The sequence below is a fragment of the Mus pahari genome, chromosome 8 (genome assembly GCF_900095145.1).
Source record: "Mus pahari chromosome 8, PAHARI_EIJ_v1.1, whole genome shotgun sequence".
NCBI classification, from domain to species: domain Eukaryota; kingdom Metazoa; phylum Chordata; class Mammalia; order Rodentia; family Muridae; genus Mus; species Mus pahari.
Window position 1 is genome coordinate 29,690,746 of NC_034597.1, and position 21,445 is coordinate 29,712,190.

General features: G+C 36.0%; 1 protein-coding gene across 2 annotated transcripts in view; it reads right to left on the bottom strand.

The window, feature by feature from the left end:
* Positions 1–21,445, bottom strand: part of Nrg3 (neuregulin 3) — a 1,055,513-nt gene that overhangs the window by 113,082 nt on the left and 920,986 nt on the right. For both annotated transcript variants that reach the window (XM_021203112.2, XM_029541389.1), the window contains exon 4: positions 13,767–13,790. In XM_021203112.2, the coding sequence (XP_021058771.1) occupies positions 13,767–13,790 (24 nt within the window). The remainder of the gene's footprint in view (positions 1–13,766; positions 13,791–21,445) is intronic.

Below are 21,445 nucleotides of genomic sequence, written 5' to 3' on the forward strand. Positions count from 1 at the left end.
TCTCTCTCTCTCTCTCTCTCTCTCTCTCTCTCTCTCTCTCTCTCTCTGTTAATTCATCTTATCTTTTTTCTGTTGATACCCATCTGAGTCACTCATTCAACGAGGGCTTGGAAGTGAGACAGAAATGGATCATAGCAGAGATAGTTATCACTTCAGTTCATTGCTCTAGAACTAAGATTACCAGTGAAAATACTCAGCTCCAGGTTTAATTTAATATAAAAGAAAAAGTATAGGTTTGGTATAAATGCACTCCACAACAACGTGAGATACAGTCATCAAAAACATGCTGCATGCTAGAAATTGAAATTAACTACATTTTTATTCACTAAATTAGACAACCTTATTTACAGAAAAAATTCTACCACTAAATCTTTATTTGAATATACTGTGTTCTAGCTCCAAATGCTTAGGGATGAGCACAGAGAGAGTGAAAGAATAGCAGTTTTTGCACAAGAAAGGTATAAGTGATAAGATTGGGCTCTGGAACCACTGGAAAGAATCATGTTTCATGTTCTATATTATCCATTGCTTTCACTTGGAACTTTTTTCACGTTTGCAGTGAACAAAGTATTTTCTTGCATGCTTATGTCTTCCTCTGTCACCAGGCACGCAGACACATGATCTAGAGTTAGAGTATTTCCAAGGACAGTAAAATAAGTGCAATATTAATTTTTTCCCACTCAAAGGCCACACACACCTTTAGGATGCTAATTCCATGCATTTCAGGTTTAAAGTTCCTGATAACAGTGAAATATAAAAAGAAACAATGTCTATGAAATCACATGATTCTATCAGATAGCGGTAAACAACAATAACGCTCCTCCTTCAATTACTTGTAAAACCTGAATGCTTACAAGCCATGCCGGTATTCCGAGTCTATATGACATTCACCTTGACAGTGTTCCTCTTCTGTATGCACACAAAAGCACAGGCAGAGAAATCACCCAGGCAGCTAACCTAGCTGAGAAACAGAGTTCACTTGAGTTTTCAATCTGAGCCCAGTCCTGTTGAAAAGACTTATTCCTATCACATCACCAAATGGTATTCCTAAACGAACTGTAAGCTGTGGCTTGAAGAAGACCTCCTTTAGAGGAACATGTTTTCAATGTAAAAATGAACAGGAGAAATAGCTAGAAAGAATACAGGTTTTTGATAGACAAGCTGAATTGAGCCCCCCTACACTTGTGTGTGACTGGTGTTTCTACTGTATGTTGTTTGTTTGTTATCTTTCACTATATAAGCAACTTACATGTTAAGTAAAGCTTCATAATTTTTGAATATACTTTTAAAGAATGAACTCAATCAATATTGACTGGGCTCTTCTGCTTAGCATGGGACTGGAGATTAAGTACTGAGAAAGCTCAGCCATCACAGAACTGATTGTTTTTCCAATGAGAAGACTGTTAGGTAACATACAGTGTGTTTTAATTAATGAACAGGTCAATTATTTAAGGAGCTGGGAAACACAAGAAAAATTTGGAAAGAGGATACAGTGGAAAAAGTATAAATCCAGTAACTCTCTAAAAATTTTAATTTGGGCAAATAGCATTATTTTACCTTGCTGATTTACATAATATATAATTTTCTTTAAAATTCACATCTTGGGTTAAGTGCCAAAAGAGAAATTTTTAGCTATTTATATGTTAACAACCTATAATTAATCATATACATGTATGATACAATTAATGCTGAATATGTGCAGAAATGCCGCACATTGAAAATGCAGCAATAGTCTGAAGTGTATTCCAATATTCAGAGAAAGTTTCGTTATGAAATGTCTGCTGACCTAGCAATTTGAAAATAGCATCAACGCATATAAAAAAGTAAACAATGACAGTAGTGTTATGTATGTAAAGAGTGCTTTCATTAATTAGATATTTTCATGTATTAGGTAGGACAAGTGATTTCCTGAATTCATTAAAAGGACAACAAAAAGCTTATAAAAGGACAATGAACAAATAAATGCAGGACAGTAATAAATACACGGGAAGTAGCAAAGGTGTTTGCTACCTAAGAGTTAGAATGTATTGACTATAGTCATAGGTTAAATATCTTAGAAATTAGTCTTTTTTTTCTGGGAAGGAGCCAAACACATTTAGGTAAATATGACACACAGTCCTGAAATTAGAGATTAAGGGCCCTGAGGTAGATAGAACAAGGGAGAAACATAATATGGCTGTGGCTGTCAAGGAGACAAAGTCAGACTATGAAAGACTAGGTAATTTTTATTGGGTAGATTTCATTTTAAATATACCAGGAAATTTACATGGGAAAATTACCCAATTTAATTTAAAATTTAAATCGAATTTCATTATTTTAGTGTTCTTTCCTTTGCTAATATGAATCAATGTCCTTACATTTAATAAGAATTCATATTTGCACATTACTTCATTCTGGTTCCACAGACTCTAACCTCTTCATTAGGATATTTACAATTCTGTCTGAAGAAAGACCTGTTGCCTTTTCCCTACATGTGTGTGGCCCTGCCTTGACCTGCTGCTTCCTGGCTTTTTTTTTGGCCATTTTCTCTGCATCCGAGCTCACCTTCATGTTGCCCACCGAGCTTCTCAAACAACGAGTGTTTGGTGAATATTTGACCTGTCTTCTGGAACTCTGTCCATAATGCCTACAAGCAAACTACACATGGCTAAAGACACAAGAACTTGTTCAAGGGACACTTGATCATTCTCCTGACAGAAACTTCAAAATGCTTTCCCGAGACAGGACAGACGGTGGTTCTTCCTCCTGAGAGCAGACAAGGTTAGCATAGCCTGATCTGCCTTCTTGACATGCCATGTCAGAAAGCATCTGTCACATATGTGGTTATTCAGTTACAATCAACTCGACACTTCCACAAACCCCTTTCCCTTCATGCCCTTTATTCACTTTCTTTCTTTCTTTCTTTCTTTCTTTCTTTCTTTCTTTCTTTCTTTCTTTCTTTCTTTCTTTCTTTCTTTCTTTCTTTCTTTCTGTTCCTTCTTTTCTTTATCTCCACACTATAGCAATCTTATTATTTTCTCTAAGGGGAAAAAAAATCATCTTAATTACTGAAAAATGATGAAGACAGTCACTCCATTATGTTCTTTTCCCTCATTTTTTTTTTTTTTTTTTAGGTCCATGAAACATAGTTCTTTAGATAAGTAAATTTTAAAAGGTTACCCACATTCCCTGTCTCTCTAGGTTTCACAGATTTACAGAAGCATCACGAAGGGTTTGAAAACCTTCAGGAGAGAAATAGAACACAGTATCCCAACATGTTTATTCAAAGGCGTGTATGTGTGTGTGTGTGTGTGTGTGTGTGTGTGTGTGTGTGTGTGTGTATAAGCCATGCAAGTATTCCCAGTCTATCAATGGAGTTAGGATCAATTAGATCCATCCTAATTCAAAAATACCGTATGTTGAATAACATATGAAATAGCTAACATATGCAAACTATTATTGATGTTAACATTCTAAGTGTGTTAAGCAAACACCACTCTCTAGCCTGTAAAAGTAGAAGAAAAATCAAATTAACCCTAAATGAGTTTCATTAATTGGCTTATAAATCTCTCCAAGCACTGAAGTGACAATCTGAGTGTTTGTTATACATGACTTATTATAGATAGAGGGCTGACCTGGCACAATGCCCATCTTTGATGGTTTTCCCAATACTCTTATTAGATAAACCCTCATAAGATTACTAACCACACCTACTCTCTCTCTCTCTCTCTCTCTCTCTCTCTCTCTCTCTCTCTCTCTCTCNCTCTCTCTCCCTCCTCCTCCTCCTCTTCTTCTTCCTCCTCTGTTTCTCCACATCCCCTTTCCCAGGTCTTTAACCTAATTCCTAAATTAAAGGTCATAAAGAATTAGATATAAAAGGAATGACCACTTTAAAAATCTTCTAAAAGTTACTTTCTTATAAAAATCTAAACTTTTTTTCTGCTTTTAATTTCTCTAATTTTATTGTACATTCTAAATCTTTGGAATTAACTTTGAAGTTATGAAGCCACCCACCCATGTATGCCTTTGGTGTGTTGGTGTAATCTGTTTGGAAATCTTTAAGATCTTGAATTCTTTTGTGTGAGATTTGACAAGTCCCAATTCCAATATTATCTGTTAGAAATTAAGTATTTCTATCTGAAAAAGAGATTTATATATTACAAAAATATAATAACCTAATGACAATTAAGCTATGTGCTTATTTATGCCATTTTAAAAAGTATTTCTCTAGAAGCAACTTGAAGTCTTACTCCTAAATGATCTTAATTCTTAAAAGGTAACACATTCTCCCAAATCTCTGATTATAAATATGATATAACTCATATTTTACCATATACCACAAACCATTGATAGTCTAAGGTTTTCAGAAGTATATGAATTCACTACCTCAAAAATAAATACCAATGTAGTTAGTTGTATAGCGGCTTTGTGGAAAAGAGAACATTGATACCCTAGCAAAAATATTTTTGTATTTATGTTTATGTTTAGAGCACCACTTTTTTATATTGTTTAAGACTTCCAATAGTATCTACAAATCAAAATGTATTAGTTGATCCTGGAAATTATAGGATTTTGCCTATAAATATACATTCATCCATATGAATTTTTAACCATGCAGAAATAATTAGAAATATAGTCACATATTTAAATTTATATCTCAGTAATTTAAAAAAATACCATTGAACACTGGGCTATAACTACCTGTAATTGATGTCCTCTGGCATATGATATTTGCTCATTACAACAGTCTGTTGAACCATTTCCCTATACACATTCCAAGCCTGTCTCTCAAAACACATTATACTTGATTAGAAATGTTCATACACTATATAGTGTGTGTGAATGTTTACATACTAGAGACTCTGATGGCCAGCTAATGTGAGACAGTATTCATAGAAGATATATGGCCTCCAAAGTCCTAGGACTGGTTACAAAACAGCATTATAATCAAAGACATTGCCAAAGGACAACCTTTTTTAGTTCCCACGCAGCCCTCATACTGGGATGTGGCCAGCACTTAATCATCTACAGCACTCAAGAGTTCTAGTATAAGATATATCTGAGCTCAAATTCTCTATCTGCTGTTTTCTTGTTCTTTGGATAAGAAATTATTCCTAGGTGCTCTTCAGCTTTGACATGTATGATCACTATACAAAAGGATCTACAATATGCTTTTTTGAGAGTTCAAAAGATCATCCAACTTTTCTGGCACATACTATTCAATATTGTTATGACAATTTAACACAGTTGACTGTTCAGGCAGTTTAATATAGCAAATAGTGTATGAGGAGAACTATACCCTTTGGCTACATTCCCTCTGAAAACACATTATAAATAGTTTGTCCACAAATTACCAATTTATTTTGTAATAAGACAAAATTGTGTTTATAAATCAGTGACAACACTTTTGTTTCCAAATACTTTCTAATTCACAGTCATTATCTAGACAAAAAAAGATTCCCACTTCCAGATTTGTAATGAAAATTCACAAATTAAAACAAAAAGTTTAATTCACTTAACTGTGAGCCTGTTAGACCTAAAGGAAAGCTATACAGATTCGTTTATGATATCCATTCTTAATGTCATCTGAGTAAAATTAGAATCTGGCCATTTCTCATGAGATTTTCTTTAGTGACCACTAAAATGCATTAAATATTCTGTTATAAAAAGGGATAGAAAGCTACTTAACATATGATCAACTTGAAATAATAAATTTGTTAATTCTAAATTTATGTATATAAATAACATCATATAATTATAATGTAGCATAATCTCATACATCTAGCAGAAAACTCAATGGCTTGTTTTAAGTTCACAATAAACAATTACCTTACTATAATTTAAGATTTTAATGAAAACATGACTTTCTAAAATTCTGTGATTTGAATTTCAGAATTATGAATATAAAAAATAGGATATTTTTCATGTTATTTTTCAAATGAGAAAAAAAGACATTTGCACAAAAGATATTTCACCTAATAACCTTTTCCTGTGTTTTGACAAAGTTTCCAAAGGACATTGTAATTATACAAATATATTTGATTCTTAGATAATGAAATGCATCATGGCATGATAAGATAAAACTGTTGAATAACAAATAACTCCAATGAACATAGGAACAATGTTCTATGACTGAGCACTTGAGAAGAAATATCTTGGTGTTTTTGAAAAAATATTTTCATTGTCAATGTGCCTTTGATGTGTGGCCAGTTTGATACATTTTTTGAGCAAGTATCACATATGGAGAAGTGACTGGTTTTACATAATCCAATAGAGAGTTAGGCTTTCAAGGAAGTTCACTTTTTCCATATGTTAAGTGTTAAGTAGTAACATCTTGAGACAAAACTTCTTACATAGGATCCTAAAAGCTTCTATTTTTGACATAACATAAATAAACAAAGCTTAAGACACAAACTAAAAAGAAATTATTTGTTACCAGTTTACTGTCAATTCTATAATTTTAATTTTTAAAACAAAATTCTGTATCTTATATGTATGTCTAAATTGTTGCCCTGAATGTAGCAGTTAACTTTAGCATTTAACTGACAGTGTATTCCATATTAGTATTTGTTTTTGAATGTTTCATGGTACAAATCCCACAAATGTCATTAAGAAAAACTATGAATATAATTAAGGATAAATATTTCTGAATTTTGACAGTTTCACAGACAATGGATTTGGCAAGGATTATTACATTGTATAATTATCTCTTAAAGTTAATAAATTAACCAGAAAAAGGTTTTGGTTAATTCTTTTTAGTGAAGTTGATCTTTTCTCTCTATCTCTAAAGATAGACAACTCTTAGACCCAGAGAATGAACCTGAAAGAGCAAGCTCAGAGTAATGTAGAAGCAGAAAGAAGTCATATAAATTTCCACTGTGGCACCATTAATGCTACTTATCCATTTGGCTGCTACTCAGATGTCTTCTGTACTGGGATCCTGTCCTAATGCTTTCCAAGTGCACTTAATAGCTTCTTCATTTCTTCCTCTTGTTGGTTTTTTCCCATAACAATTTATAGCACTGATTAGTTTTAATTCTTTTCAATCCTAGGGCACTTTGGTGTTAAAAGATTGAAATATATATCTGCACCTTCAATATATCTTGCACATAGTAACTGAGAAAAGTATGTGAAGATTAAATAGTAGCAGGAGGCTTTAGGCATATGGTTTGGAGCCTACTGTAAAATAGGAATTTTTTAGTAGCTCTTTGAAGATTTTAAATTTCGAAACTCATCAGCAGGCTCACAGCTATGCCTACTCTTTGGGAATTTTAAATCGTGGTTGAAACACATGCACTAAAACATGTGCTTGTATTATTTTGTGAAATGCATTGTCCCTCAAGTAAAAAAGGAAGTTAATGCCATTCAAATTTAGATGGAAGAGTTTAGAAAGAAGGTTTCCTAGGACTCAGGAAAACAAGATTAGACATTATCAAGTTAAATTTTCCTAGTATGCAAGGTTGTTTCAACAATTGAGAAGTGATTAATGTAATCTTTCATTCCAATGATCATTTCAATTCCATGATCATAGCTATAGATTGAGAAAAAGGACTTGAAAAGATCATTTGTGGTTAGAAACTCTAAGAAAAGTAGGAACTGAGAAGACATCATCAACTTCAGCAAGCATATTTATAAATATCGCATATTTGATACTAAATGATAAGGAACTCAATCTTTACACTATATCAGGAAGAAAGTAAGCATTTCCCTCTTATAGAATTTTCAGTATGATACTACCAGTCCTGATGATCAAATACGACAAGGAGCTAAAAATATGTAAATTAGAAAGGAAGATGAAATCTCTTTCTTTCTCTCTTTCTCTTTCTTGCTCTCTCCCCACCCCTCTCTGCTTTGATACATAAATGTAAAACAACCTAGGAGCACCAAGAGCAATAAAATCTTTGAGGAACGAATAAATAATTATAACTATACAGTAGATATTTAATGAACAAAAGATAACTATTGTCCTAAGTACCAATAATGAACAAGTAGAATTAGAAATTAAACTCATAAACACAAAAAACTATAGTTGTATTATTGTTTCTGCAATGTAAAGTGCTTAGGGATAAGTTTCCAAACACATAATAAAGCCTATATGAAAAAAAAAACAATCCTGAAAAGAAATCTTATTACTAAAAAGCAAATTCATAACTATCTATGGGAAGAAGCAATATTGTTAAGAAACCAAGCTTTCCTAACTTTGCCTGAATAATCACTATAATCCATGTATAAACCTTCATGAGTCATATTTTCACTCTTTGTAAACTGGTTCAAAAGATAAGAGGAAATAAAGAGCAAAATTTAACATGTTCAATTCTGAATAAAAAATAATAATAACAATAACAATAGAAAGGCTGATACTGCCTGTCTTCAAGATTTCTTCAAAAGCCATAGTAATCAAGAGAGGAAGGTACTAACAAGAGAATTGTAGATAGTGAAATGGAACAGAGGAAACTGCCCAGATAGATACACAGAGATATAGTAAACTGAGAGAAGATACCATATGCAACAAGTGATGCTCAAATAGCTGTCTATCTCATGCAACTAAAATAAATGTGGATAGGTTTGTCTTAGTCTTCAGAAAGAAAATTTTAAATAAATCATAACACCACTAGAAAATAACCTAGTATGACATTAGGGGGCAATGATCTGTTAGACAAAACTCTAAAAGGTAAGTAATACAAAAGAAAGAATTAAATAACCATCACAGTTCACTAAAATTATATTTTTTTTGTCTGTGAAGTGTATTGTCAAGACAATAAATAGAAGCTATTTCTTGACAGAAAGCAATTTCAAAAGATGTAGCTAATGAAACATTGCTTGCAAAGTATAAAAAAATAAATCTAAAATTCTACACTAAGAAAAACAGCCAAACAACTGACCTACAACTCACCGAAGATTTGTAGATGACAAATTAGCATAGTGAAAAATATGTTCCACTTTAGATGCCAGGAACAGGTTAAGTGGAAAGTGTGTGAAAGCACTAAATGCCTATTAGAATGGGCAAGTCAAGAATGCTGACAGTACTGAAGTCCTAGACATGATGAGGAGCAACAATATTGAATTTCTGACTGAAATTCAATGTGCAGTAGACACTGTAGAAGACAGTAAAACAATTTCTCATAAAACAATGTACATACATGATATGATTTAACAGAAATAAAACAAATACACGAGTGTTTATCATGAAAATATAGTGAAAATTGTCAAATCTTGGGAAAAAGCAGATGAATTTTTTGAGGTTAAATAAATAAGCAAACTGTGGGAGATCTGGGTAATAATAGTACCCAGAATATTACACAACAATAAAAGGACACTTTATTTAAAATCCAGAAAAGATAGGAAAGTATTGATATCTTTTGACAGTGTACTTCACATCACATATGTTTAATGTTCCTGAGCTACCATAACAAGAAAAAGACATTAAAGCCAACAAAATATTATGAGGAGCTTGGGGAATCCTGCAGAAGGGAGGAAGAATAGTAGGAGTCAGAGCGGACAAGGACACCTTAAGAAAAGCCATAGCATCAACTAACCTGGATTCATAGAGACTCACAGAGAGTAAAGCTGCAATCAGGGTGGATCCATGGGGCTGACCTAGGCCCTCTACACATGTTACAATTGCTTAGCTTGGTCTTATGGGCCTTATGGAAGCAGGAACTGCCTCTGACTCTTTGTGACTGCTTTGGGGACATTTTAGTCCTACTGGGTTACCTAGTCTTACTGCAGTTTGATATGCTGTGTCTGGTTGATATCCATGGGAGGTTTGCCATTTTCTGAAGAGAAATGGAAGAGTGAGTGCTGCGGTGAAGAAGGGGGGAAGTGTGAGGGTGTAGGTAGAGGGGGCAGGGAGGAGAGGAGGGAGGGAAAACTGTCATCAGGATGTAAAAAAGAGACACTGAATCTCATTGCCCTATGAAAATATTATACTCCAACTTCATGACATTCTGGAAAAGGCAAAAAAAAAAAAAAAGATTCAGAGCAGCAAATGTTTTATGCAAATGTTTTATGCTAATGCTAATAGTGTATAAACATCATTATACAGAAGAATGTGAGGGCACTGTCATAAAATCATGGACTTACGGTGAAAGTGCATGCAGAACTACAAGAGACAACACGAGAACCTCTCCGGTGGGAAAAACATCTGGGAGGCTGTGCACATGTGAGGGATATACAGGATGTCTCTGAATGTTCTAGTATGTTTTGCTGTGAACTTAAGAACTCTGTAAATGTAAATTCCATTTAAAAATCTCTTCCACCCCACATACACATGTGCAAACAAAGTTAGCATAAATATATAATCTGCCCACGAAGGGACCATAAAAAGTTTATATACACATTGGGTACACCTTTGCTTTCCATATGAATTTTAATTTAATAATTTCATTGCATCATCCTCAATGGAAAACATTTCATTCACATCAATTCTGAAATCATAGATTAAATTCAAGGTATTTATTTGCAAAGTCACAAACATTATTTTACATATATAGATTCAGCCAAGTGTGTAGGTGGACAAGTAACATAATTGAAACAGTATATTCACTAATTCTATAAACCTATCTCTGCTCTGAACTAGCTTCTGCAGCTGTCATCATCTATCTGCATATAAGATATTCCTCATAGTTCCAGCTTACTGATCAATACCTTCCCTCCAAGGCAATATATATTTCAGGAATCAAATATTCAGACATTGCAAACTCATTTTCTATAAGAATTTAGACCTATGATTAGACTTTTACAAGACTTGCTATACCCTTAAGCTTGAGTGTCATATAGATGAACTATACCCTAACCTATTATTTAACTTGGATCATGAATGACACTTCATCTAATGAGTTCTCACGTAGACCTTTCAAGATACATTTTAGTTCCACTGTGCTATATACTTTTCAGCAATGCTACATGCCTCCTGATATGATGGAGACTGGTCTATTTCTCCCAACAAAGATGATTAGCAGTTCATAAAGCAATTTTATTTGTTTGCTTACGGCATCTAAAAGGCTCCAGCCCCACCAGCAGCTGAGTGGTGATTCCTGCATCTCTGGGTGTTCTGTTCAATAGCCATAGAATATCCAGCCTCAGACCCTACAGTCACCAGAACCCAGTGAAGCAAATTTCTTTAGCAATCAGGCCTAGCACTCATTTTTCTCAATATGACTTTGAGGGTCATAAAGCCCATGCAACTATACCTATACCCTTCTGCCATTAGAGAATGAGGAGTGCTAACTGCTTACTCATCTCCCTATCATATTCACCACCACACAGACCATGCTCATTGCTTTCTGTAGCTTGTGGCCCATGGATAAGTGTTAGTCTCTTCCTCCTCTAAAATTTCTCAGTCAAATCTTTCAGCCTCCTTTGCCATAGACAGTCTCTTTGATTCCATTTTCTCCTGTTGAAACTAAAACAGAAATATTACATGAATAGCTGAAATCTCCTTTTCCATTTAAACAGAAAAAAAACCTACTTTAATTTTTGTTTACAACATTATGTATCTATACCCCTGGCTCCTAAAGAACTCTTTCTCTTATAAAACTTCTGACTCTTTTCATACTTCAGGCTTTGTATTATGGTATTAATTACTAAAACTGTCTGTTGTTTGTTTGTTTGTTTGTCTGTTTGTTTGCTTTTACAGAGCCTAAGATTGTATTTGCTAGTCACAGTTGAGAAATGATAGAGTTATTTGATTAGTTTTAGGGGAAAAAAATCTACTAAGGTACTAGTGATATGAACCATTTCAGACCAAGACTCTTGAGTAAAAAATGAGCATGTTCTCTGTATCCATATGCTAGAAGCGGATGACAAGGTAAACTGAGAAGGTATTGAAGCCAGAGGGAAGAACCAGCCTGGGTCAACTAACCACTACATAGGTGGGAAGTAGTCATTTGCTCACCAGAGCCACTTGTCCTGGGCAGGAAAATTAATACCTGGCAATATGCTGCTTCTTTTTCTAGACTGAGGAATTATTTTTGTATCTGTTTTATCTATAAATAATAAACTCTTTCCCATTGCCTACAGAATTTTGAATATAATAAACATTTTCTATCTCAATTCTAAAACCCTAGTTTCACCTTGAGCAACAGTAATGTCTACTTACACAATGGACACAAAACCATATCCTCTCAAATCTTGATCTCCAGACGGATTTGTTTGATTTTCTCTCTGCCTACACTCATAAGCAGGTTTTGAAATTTTTCCTTTCTCCTAAATTCTTCTTCTAATCATTATCCATCAATACCCAAGGGAGTTATCTTACTCATGGTATAAATTTGTGGAAGCACTTCAATTATGAATATTATTTGATTTCATCTTAACTTACTTTCACACTAGCCACACATTTCATGGTTGAACGGAAACCTCAGTTGAGTTTTATTGCCCTTCTTGTGTTTTAACTTGGTTGACCTACCAGTGTATCAAACATGCAGTAACTGAACTGTCTTCCTTCTCCATGATGAAATAGCCATATAGCAAACCACTAATGAGCAAGGTCATGAAACAGGGAAGAGAAATTCTGATATAAAAATGGAGCCACTAATCTATAATCCGTATACTTCCAGCAATACAACCAACTTGTCATCTTCTCTCAAATAGAGTATACCAAGCTGACATTTCTATATCTAATTTCATAAACATCTCCAATGAATGTTCTCCACTGTCAGCATGTTTTCAGTAACATCCCACCCCTATCTAAGAACACAGACAGTGAGATCTGCAGTCATCTTTTAGAGTCTTCTATGGTAGCCTTCCTTATTACTTCATTTCAAATATATGTTGATATTCCATTCAAAACACTTATTAGCTTATCCAATCACTTCTTACATCTCACAAGTTCAAGCTGATATCATCTTGCCTGAAGAGAATTAAAATGCTTTGCCTAGCTTATCTCTAGCAATCTGCCTCCATTTGTGTGTGTGTGTGTGTGTGTGTGTGTGTGTGTGTGTGTGTGTGTGTGTGTGACTGAGACTGGATAAGCATGGTCTGAATGAATGGGCAAGTAGACAAATGGGTGCAAGTAAATTTCTCTAAATTTTCTCAACCAACAAACACATATGAAGCAAGTATTCATATCTACTTTAAATAAGAAGAAAAAAACTGGAGTTTAGGATTCAAATGGGCAGAATTTGAAGAACCAATACTCAAATGTAGATTTTCTCAGTTTCTCTAACTCTTTACTACTAAGTATCTTCCCATACTGAACTTCATAGCAAACATTTTATTTAACTTGTAATAGACTCAAAATTATCTCCAAATTTTAATACAATTGTCTATGAATATCAAAAGTAAAGCTCCATGAAGACATTCGAATATTTTCAAGAATGTGTCATTACTTAACATACTTTACAATCAATTAACAATGTTTTGAGATAAATTATTTTAATTTTGTTAATGGAAATGGGTATATGTTCACAATACAAGTAAGTGCTGATGCTAATCCATACCAACACAGTCAGGTTGTAAGAGGAAAAGGGATTTTAACAGAAATCAATGATACAAAATTTTAAAGAGTTGTCTACCACATATGTGTTCCATTAAGAAATACTGTTCTAGAGGCTCATCCTAGTTTTACAGAATTTCAGATATGCTGATCATCACACCCCCTACTGGATATGTAATTGAGGTTTTTACTTTGAGCTGTTATCTTGTGTGAAATGGTCTAAAAGATTTTTTAACAGTTAGTCAGATCTAATGAAGCATTTTTATTAAAATCGGATGGAGAAGGGGAACAATATGTACAGTAACAAAGTGATCTCAGAATGCTTAAGGAACAAATTATTTTGTCTTACCCATGAATTCAATCCCCAAGTGGTCTGCTACATCCAAGTAAGCATGGAAAAAAGGAAACAGGAGAACTGGGTTAGACAAAATCCAAATAAGAATATCAATGCTTGTAAGACCATCCTTCCAAGGCACAGAGTATGTCTCTATTTTAATTATGTTAGCTTAATAGATGAAACTTGTAGACAGCCAAAATTAACAGCTCTTGGTATTCCACTTAATATTTATTTTCACAAACCTTATAAATTATTATTTGGTTTTGTAGTGGAATAAAAATGCATAAATAGAAAATTGTACTAGATAAAATTTTAAGTGAGAGAGTGATCAAAGATTTTCTAGTAAAATAATTTTTACAATCCATGATATTCTTTGTAGATTCTTTGTAGATTAAGGCTTTATTCAACATAAATTTATATGCACTGTTATATTAGTAAAAACGACAAAGCTCCAACCAGGCTATGAAAGCCTATAATGGTGTGTGCTTTACTTCAAGAAACTGGTAATTCTTCCTTGGATGAGGTATATGAGACAATTGTGCAGTGGGAAAACCAAACATCATACATAAGTCACAAAATCTTGGGTAGATTGAAGGCACAAATCCAGCGTACCTGACCCATAAGCCCTGTGACTGCCTGACTGAATAGCTCAACCAAGAAAAAACAAATGGCAAAGGTTCCACCATTTGTCCTGTGTGCCCCCACACACAGTTTGAACAACTGGTCTCCCCATGGCCAGCAGAGTACCAAACTGTGCTTGGCTTATTTATTTAAATAGAGTCTTGCTTCTTTCAGTTGTTTAATCCTGTCCTCACTCAAGTTGTAAATTCAACATTACCTAAGAATGTTTTTGTTTGCATAAGTATTTGTCTGGAGTAAGGGAAAGTGGGGCCAAAAGGTGACTGCCGAAACTGAATTTGTTTCCAAATTAATTTTGACCTTCTTTTAGGGGTGCCCTGCTTAGAAACAAAAAGCATTTCTGTTTAGAAAATGTATGCAAAACTACACGTAACTATTAGTGCATGTGTGCACACACATATAGGCACACACACACACGCACCCCCCCATTCCCACCTCTCCCTACACACACACACACACACACACACACACACACACACACACACACACAGCTAAAGAAAGAAGAAGTTATTTTGGCTCTTTAGTCATTTTACATACTTAATTCATTTGTCCTAACTAAGTTCATGAAGTTTACTTCTACCTCCACCTCCACATCCACCAACATGACCACCATCACCACCATCACAACCAGTGATTTTAGGGCTCTTTCATCATACTAGTCAGAAGCTATGTATTTTAATTTCCCTCCCCTCAGCTACAAGCAACCTCATCATTCTGAATCAGTTCGACTTGCCTACAGTTCACTTGAAGTGATGAAAATTTATGTAAATTACAAAATGTCTACTTTTACTAAGAAAGATGGCAACAGTGTTTCTAGAACACATATTTATCCCTTTCTCCTCAGAGCAATTTGTCACTGATTGCACTGTGTTGATATATCCTTTCTTCGATCCCTGTACATTTTGGTGAAAAGACATTTTCTTGTTCTCAGTGAATTCAATCATCATCAGTAGAGGACCACCGAGTAAAATCTCTGGCCATTTCCTTTTAGTAAGTGCTATATGAAAAAACACGCAATGACAGGAGAATCAAGAGACAAAGATATTGCTCCTAAGCAGGGTAAAAGTTTCTATGCAAAAGAAAGAAATTTATGACCAATGGACAAATCCCTGCTCACAATCTTCTGCAAATAAGAAGTCTCTGACTGTGTGCTCTGGAAAGATGGACAAGATCCTGGATAGACAGAATTCAAAAGTAAGATTTGAGTGAGATTAGCTATCATACATGTCATTAAAACACTGACACAATTCTTCATTTGCATAAGGACAGGACCAAGGAATTCAAGAGACAGCACTGTTTAGATACCAGGAAGCAGAGGCTCTCAAGTGGACCACAGATATTCACAGGCATAAACCTGAAGTGAGAAGGATCCTAGCCTAAATTTGGATGAAAAAGAGCTTTCTGATAAAGTCTACATAAATCCACATTAACCCCCAAGGCTGTTTTGCTGACCTGTACTTAACTGGTTGCCAGCCTCCATTCTCCACACCCTATGGTGATCCACCTATGTGTGTGACAAGGGATGTAGAAAATTTGGCTTCTTGAGTAGACCGAGCTAGGACGTAAGCAGTGTGTTGGTACATTGACAGTCAGGTTGCACACTATACAATCACAATTCCTGGCCAGCATTCATAAACAAATAACACAACTAAAAATTATTCAAATGCTGAAAAATAGAAATAAGAGGGTCAGTTAAAAGAAATCCCTGTTAATGTAAACCTTACTAGACTTTCCAGCAAAGTTCTATGTCTTTGGTTATTGAAGGTAAACTGCTTGCTAATTTTTATGATAGCCTTTTCATGGAAACTGACAAGACTAAATATACAAATAAAAAAATTAATTTTTATTTAAAAATCTGTTGCTCAGCTGGGCTGTGGTGGCTCACACCTTTAATCCCAGCACTTGGGAGGCAGAGGCAGGTGGATTTCTGAGTTCGGGGCCAGCCTGGTCTACAGAGTGATTCCCAGGACAGCCAAGACTACACAGAGAAACCCTGTCACGAAAACAAACAAACAAACAAAAAACCAAAAACCAAAAACCAAAAAACAAACAAACAAACAAAAAAAAACGGTAGCTCCTATTCTTTCATAACCTCCCGCCACCCATACCACTATGACATACACTGCTGTATTAAAAATTCTAAACACTGGGATCATTATTTATCAGTTTGAAGTCACTGACAGGCTTTGGTTCACACAGAAGGATCAATGAAAACCCATGAAAAGTGCATGACAGAAAAGCAATTAATTTTGTTATTTCAGTCATACACAGAAAATAAACCATACTATTTCTCAGAAGACTGTGTTGATTATTTCTCAAAGTAAAAAGCCTGCCTGAAGATGTTGAGGCCTGCAGGAAAACATCAAGAGGAACAGAGTGAGAATTAGTCAATTAATAGTTCACTTATTTATTCCCTCAAACTGCTGAGTACCAAGTACTGCACAGATCTTAGGATGAACTAAGAAGCAAAGGGCTCAAGTCAAAGCCATTGGATTTCCCCTGAAGCATACATGGCAATGTACAATTTACATATTTTTAACATCTCAATCAACTTGCTTTAGAACATTCATACCATTATAATTGTGGGAAAGTGTTCAACTTTTACCCAGTACTCAGTGCTCCGGAGATAATAGAAGGATGGGATGAGCTTATAAACTGGCAACCATGCCCACTATAAAAGACATACACAGAAGGATGAAGCAAATTTCCCCAATCATACGAGGTACAAGCAAGTGCAACTGCAGTTGAGCTCAGGTAGCCTGACTCTCAGCATTCATTTATCCAATTTGTAAATGTCTTTCCTCTAAAGAGATAACTACCTTTTTGCAATGTCATGAGGAAATGAGATCTTTGGGGATGAATTATTTAATCCACTTAAAAAGAGTAAGTTGTTTTTAAGTTCCCTCGAGCACTCTTGAGCACCCTCCAGCACCACTTACTTTACTGCTTTCCCTTCATTTACTGATGCAAGACCAAAGATGAATTGGGTGAGGGGTATAAAGGAAAACAACTGTTTCCTGTCACCAAGGAGTCAAACTAGGACTATTAATATTTCCTCCTTAGTTACCAGGAAAAAAAATCTGTAAGATGAGGTTGATTTGGTTATTTTTATAGATAGCAGATGCTAACAAACTTGTGTTTGAAAATCTGCCAAATATTAAACTAAATAAACTTAAACTTGCAGTGATATTTAGCAGATGTCAGCAACTCTTCCCATAGACCTGAACGATTTCAGTGGCATTAGGAACAAATAAGTGTTAGGAAGACATTCTGTCAGGTCAGATGTACTGGACAACTTGTCAAATTCAACAACCCTCTATCTATTTTCACTGAAGCTATTTATTCTTAGAATGTAATATGGTGTATTTATTAAAAGGCACTAAGGTAATAACACAGAAAATTCAAAACATTTACTGTATTCCTTTCTTTACATATTACCATTTTTATCTGGGATAACTACTGAAAATACAAGGCACTGCTAATAACAACACTCATCGTGAGGCAGAGATATGAATGTATTCCCAATTTCATTGAAACTCAAGGTCAACATCCTTGAAACCAGTTCAAATCCTCCTGAGCAGGGATAGTGGGATGCCTCAGCAGGTGTCTTAGTTTCCGTTCATAGTGCTCTGATAGAAATACCATGACAAGACCAACTGAAGAGAGAAAGGGTTTACTCAACTCATACTTCCATGGTCCAGTTCACCATGATCAGAACGTTTGGCATCATTCACCTTGAAAGAACCAATCACAGTCTCCACAGTCAAGAACAAAGAGGATGGACTAGTGATTAGCTCCTTTTCTCCCCACATAGAATTCAGTAGTGCCAGGGAGTGGTACCAACCATTGTGCACTGCCTTCAGTTTACACATCATCCCCCATCCCATAGACAGGGGAACAGGCCAACTCAATCCAACAATTTCCATCAACACTCCCTTCCATGGCAGTTATAGATGGTGTCAAATTGATGCCAGAATAAATGGGACACTGTCTTGCCTAACCTAGGGTAAGGAATTTTGTGTGGTGTAACCCAGTAACACAGCAACAGTACCTCTGTCAGCCTCAGTGCTGAACTAGAAGGATTGAATCAAGGTGCCATTGTCACAGAGTATCTCTGCAGGTGCTCATTTAGACTTTTGATCCATGGAAAGTGGAGAACTCTACACAAAAATAGTGATCTGTGGTTTAAAGTGTTAAAACACTGAGAGCCAGTGAGATGGCTGTGCTGGTAAGCGGCACTTGTCCGCAAGCCTAATCAACTTAATTTGATCCCTAGAACCCACATGGCAGAAGGGGAGAATCCACTGCTTAAGCAGTTCTATGACTTCCCTGTGCACACAGTGGTGGACAAGGGTTTGCACAAGAACATGACCATCGTTAGAGTTTTTCAATTGAAATCAGAGATGTGAAATATCAAATCAGTACTTTTCTCCCCTATAGGTTTCCCTCTTGCCTTCCTACACACACACACACAGAGAGAGAGAGAGAGAGAGAGAGAGAGAGAGAGAGAGAGAGAGAGAGAGAGAGAGAAAACAAATGTTAAAATGTGAAAACAGGTTTTAAAAATTAAAATGGCAAAGTAGGCTCAAGGTTCTGTTGCGGCCCCACAGCAGCAGCACTAAAAGCCCCTTAGATGAGTGTGGTAGATATCGTCCCTGTGAGTGTTCTGGAAGCAGCAATTTCCATTTTACCAAGAAGGACTGTGTTTTCTGGGAGTGCCTATGGTTCTAGTGATCTCTATCAACTACTATAGGAAAACCTTGCCATGCTAACATGGAGCAAGCCATCCAATCCATTACAAAGTACGCCCATTACAAAGTGTTGCTTTTCATAATGCACCTGTAGTCTGTCACTCCACAGGTTCCACTCCTATACCTGTGTCAAAGAACTTGTCCCTGCTGTAGTGGCACAGTTAAGTGTTGTGGCCTCAATGGAGGAAGCAGTCACTGTTCTCAGGGTGTAAGCTTTGAGAGAGCTTTCTCCTGGCTGCTTGAGGATACCAGTTTTCTCCTGTTTGCCATCAGAACCAAATGTAAAACTCTCAACTCCTCCAATGCCTTGCCTGCCTGGATGCCACCAGGCTCCCTGCTTTGATGGTAATGGACTGAACCTCTGATCCTATAAGCCAGCCCCAATTAAATGTCCTTTGGAAGAGTTGCCTTTGCTTTGGTCATGGTGTCTCTTCACAGCAATGGAAACACTAAGTCATCTGGTGACACTCCAGAAAGAAAGAGTCCATTGGAACATAGAAGACAAAATGAGATTTGTGCAGGTTATAAGTGAAAGCCTGAATATTTGCTAACCCTCCATGTCTTGTTTCTTCAGATTCCAAGAGTTCCTAAAATCAGTTAGGATGCTCTGGTTTCTCATGATGCAATAGTAGCTTATGTATTCTCCTTGCTCCCACATGACATTATAGGCAATGTGAAAGAGGTCATTTGCTAAAGCAGTGTCAGACTTGCCCCTGTTTCATGCAGCAAGGAGGGCAAACTACAAAAGAAGGAGTTGGCATCAGGGGATTCTGATTAAGGAAGAGAGCAGGGGTCAGAGAGCACAAGTAATACATTGGCAGCTGCTTCAGTCTGGAAAGTAATATGTGAAATTTGCTGATTACACACATCATTCATAAAGTCAAGGGGTCACAACACAGGTGAATTGTGTTTGCCGAAGGCTGCCAGAGCATAAAGCTATGTCATTAGGGGAAAGAGACTCTAAGTAGTCATTGAGAGAAAGTGGTAGCAGGGGTCAGAGTGACAAGCAAACCTGAATCTCTCATCAGGTCCTACAGTACTGGGGGGTTAGTGGTAGTGGTGGTGGACAGGGACAGACGGGGATCTGTCAAAGGGAAGACTATAACCCTGTAACAGGGAAATCAGGGGAGTCTTTGCCTAGGAGTTCTGTTTAGCCCTGTCACCTGGCCCCAAAGGGAAATGCAAGTAATCCCATTGTCCCATTCTAGCTATTTATTGGAAGCTTTAGGATGTGAATGCCAGACAGATTGCAGTCTAAAGCCTTCCTTTGTTACCTCAGCAAGCACACAATTTTAATTTTCATCAGCATTTTTGCATAGAATTTACACATGATCACAAATAATTGCAAATAAATATAAAATTAATATTGGTGAAACAAATAGAAACCATGATTACTGACCATTGCTCAGTTTTATTCTATCTTTTCTAGTTCCTCTTTTATATTTGCAAAAAAAGCTAAGCATTAAGTATACACATCACCCTGTATCATAAGCCTAGAAGACTATCTGTGGTTGTATCAGCTCTGGAAGCACAGTCTACTCTCACCTCCACTACACTGGGACCAAAGGCATTTTCCACTGTTGAGAAGAGGCCATGACACCATTACTGTAGCCAGCGTCCCCACAGACAGGCCATCAATCACCAAGAAAGCAAAGGCACTCTCCAGTAAAGCACAGAGCCCCAATTTCCTTTCTTGGGGCCTCATTACAAAGCGTGACCTCTTTATTTTCCTTTAAAAAATCTCTATTGTTGATTCAAGTTGGACACAGACATCTCTGTTTCACAGTCTTATAAGCAAAATAAGACTATTCATTTGTGCTAATGGAGAAGCAGCTGGACTGGAGATCAGGCCACATATTCATGCAGCTCACAGTCAAGATAAGCATTCTGCTTCCCAGAATACAATTACAAAAAGGGACTTCAAGCGCTAGTGAGGTCCTCAGTGGGTAAAGACACTTGCCATCAGACTTGATCTGAATTCAATCCCTGGATAGAAGGAGAAAACCAGTGGCCATAGATTGTATATGTAGGTGAGCACAGGCAGACATGTAGATACACAGACACAGAAACAGACACAGACACACACACACACACACACACACACACACACACTCACTCACACACACACATAAATGCACATTTTAAAGCAATCTGAAGAAGGCTTCCTTAGAAATTCATGAATGATCATTTGTTTTTCACTTTCTAGACCAAAATCTTCCTGAGCTTGGAACTCAGGGATGATAGAGTTCATGCCTAACACACACATACACACACACACACACACACACACACACACACACA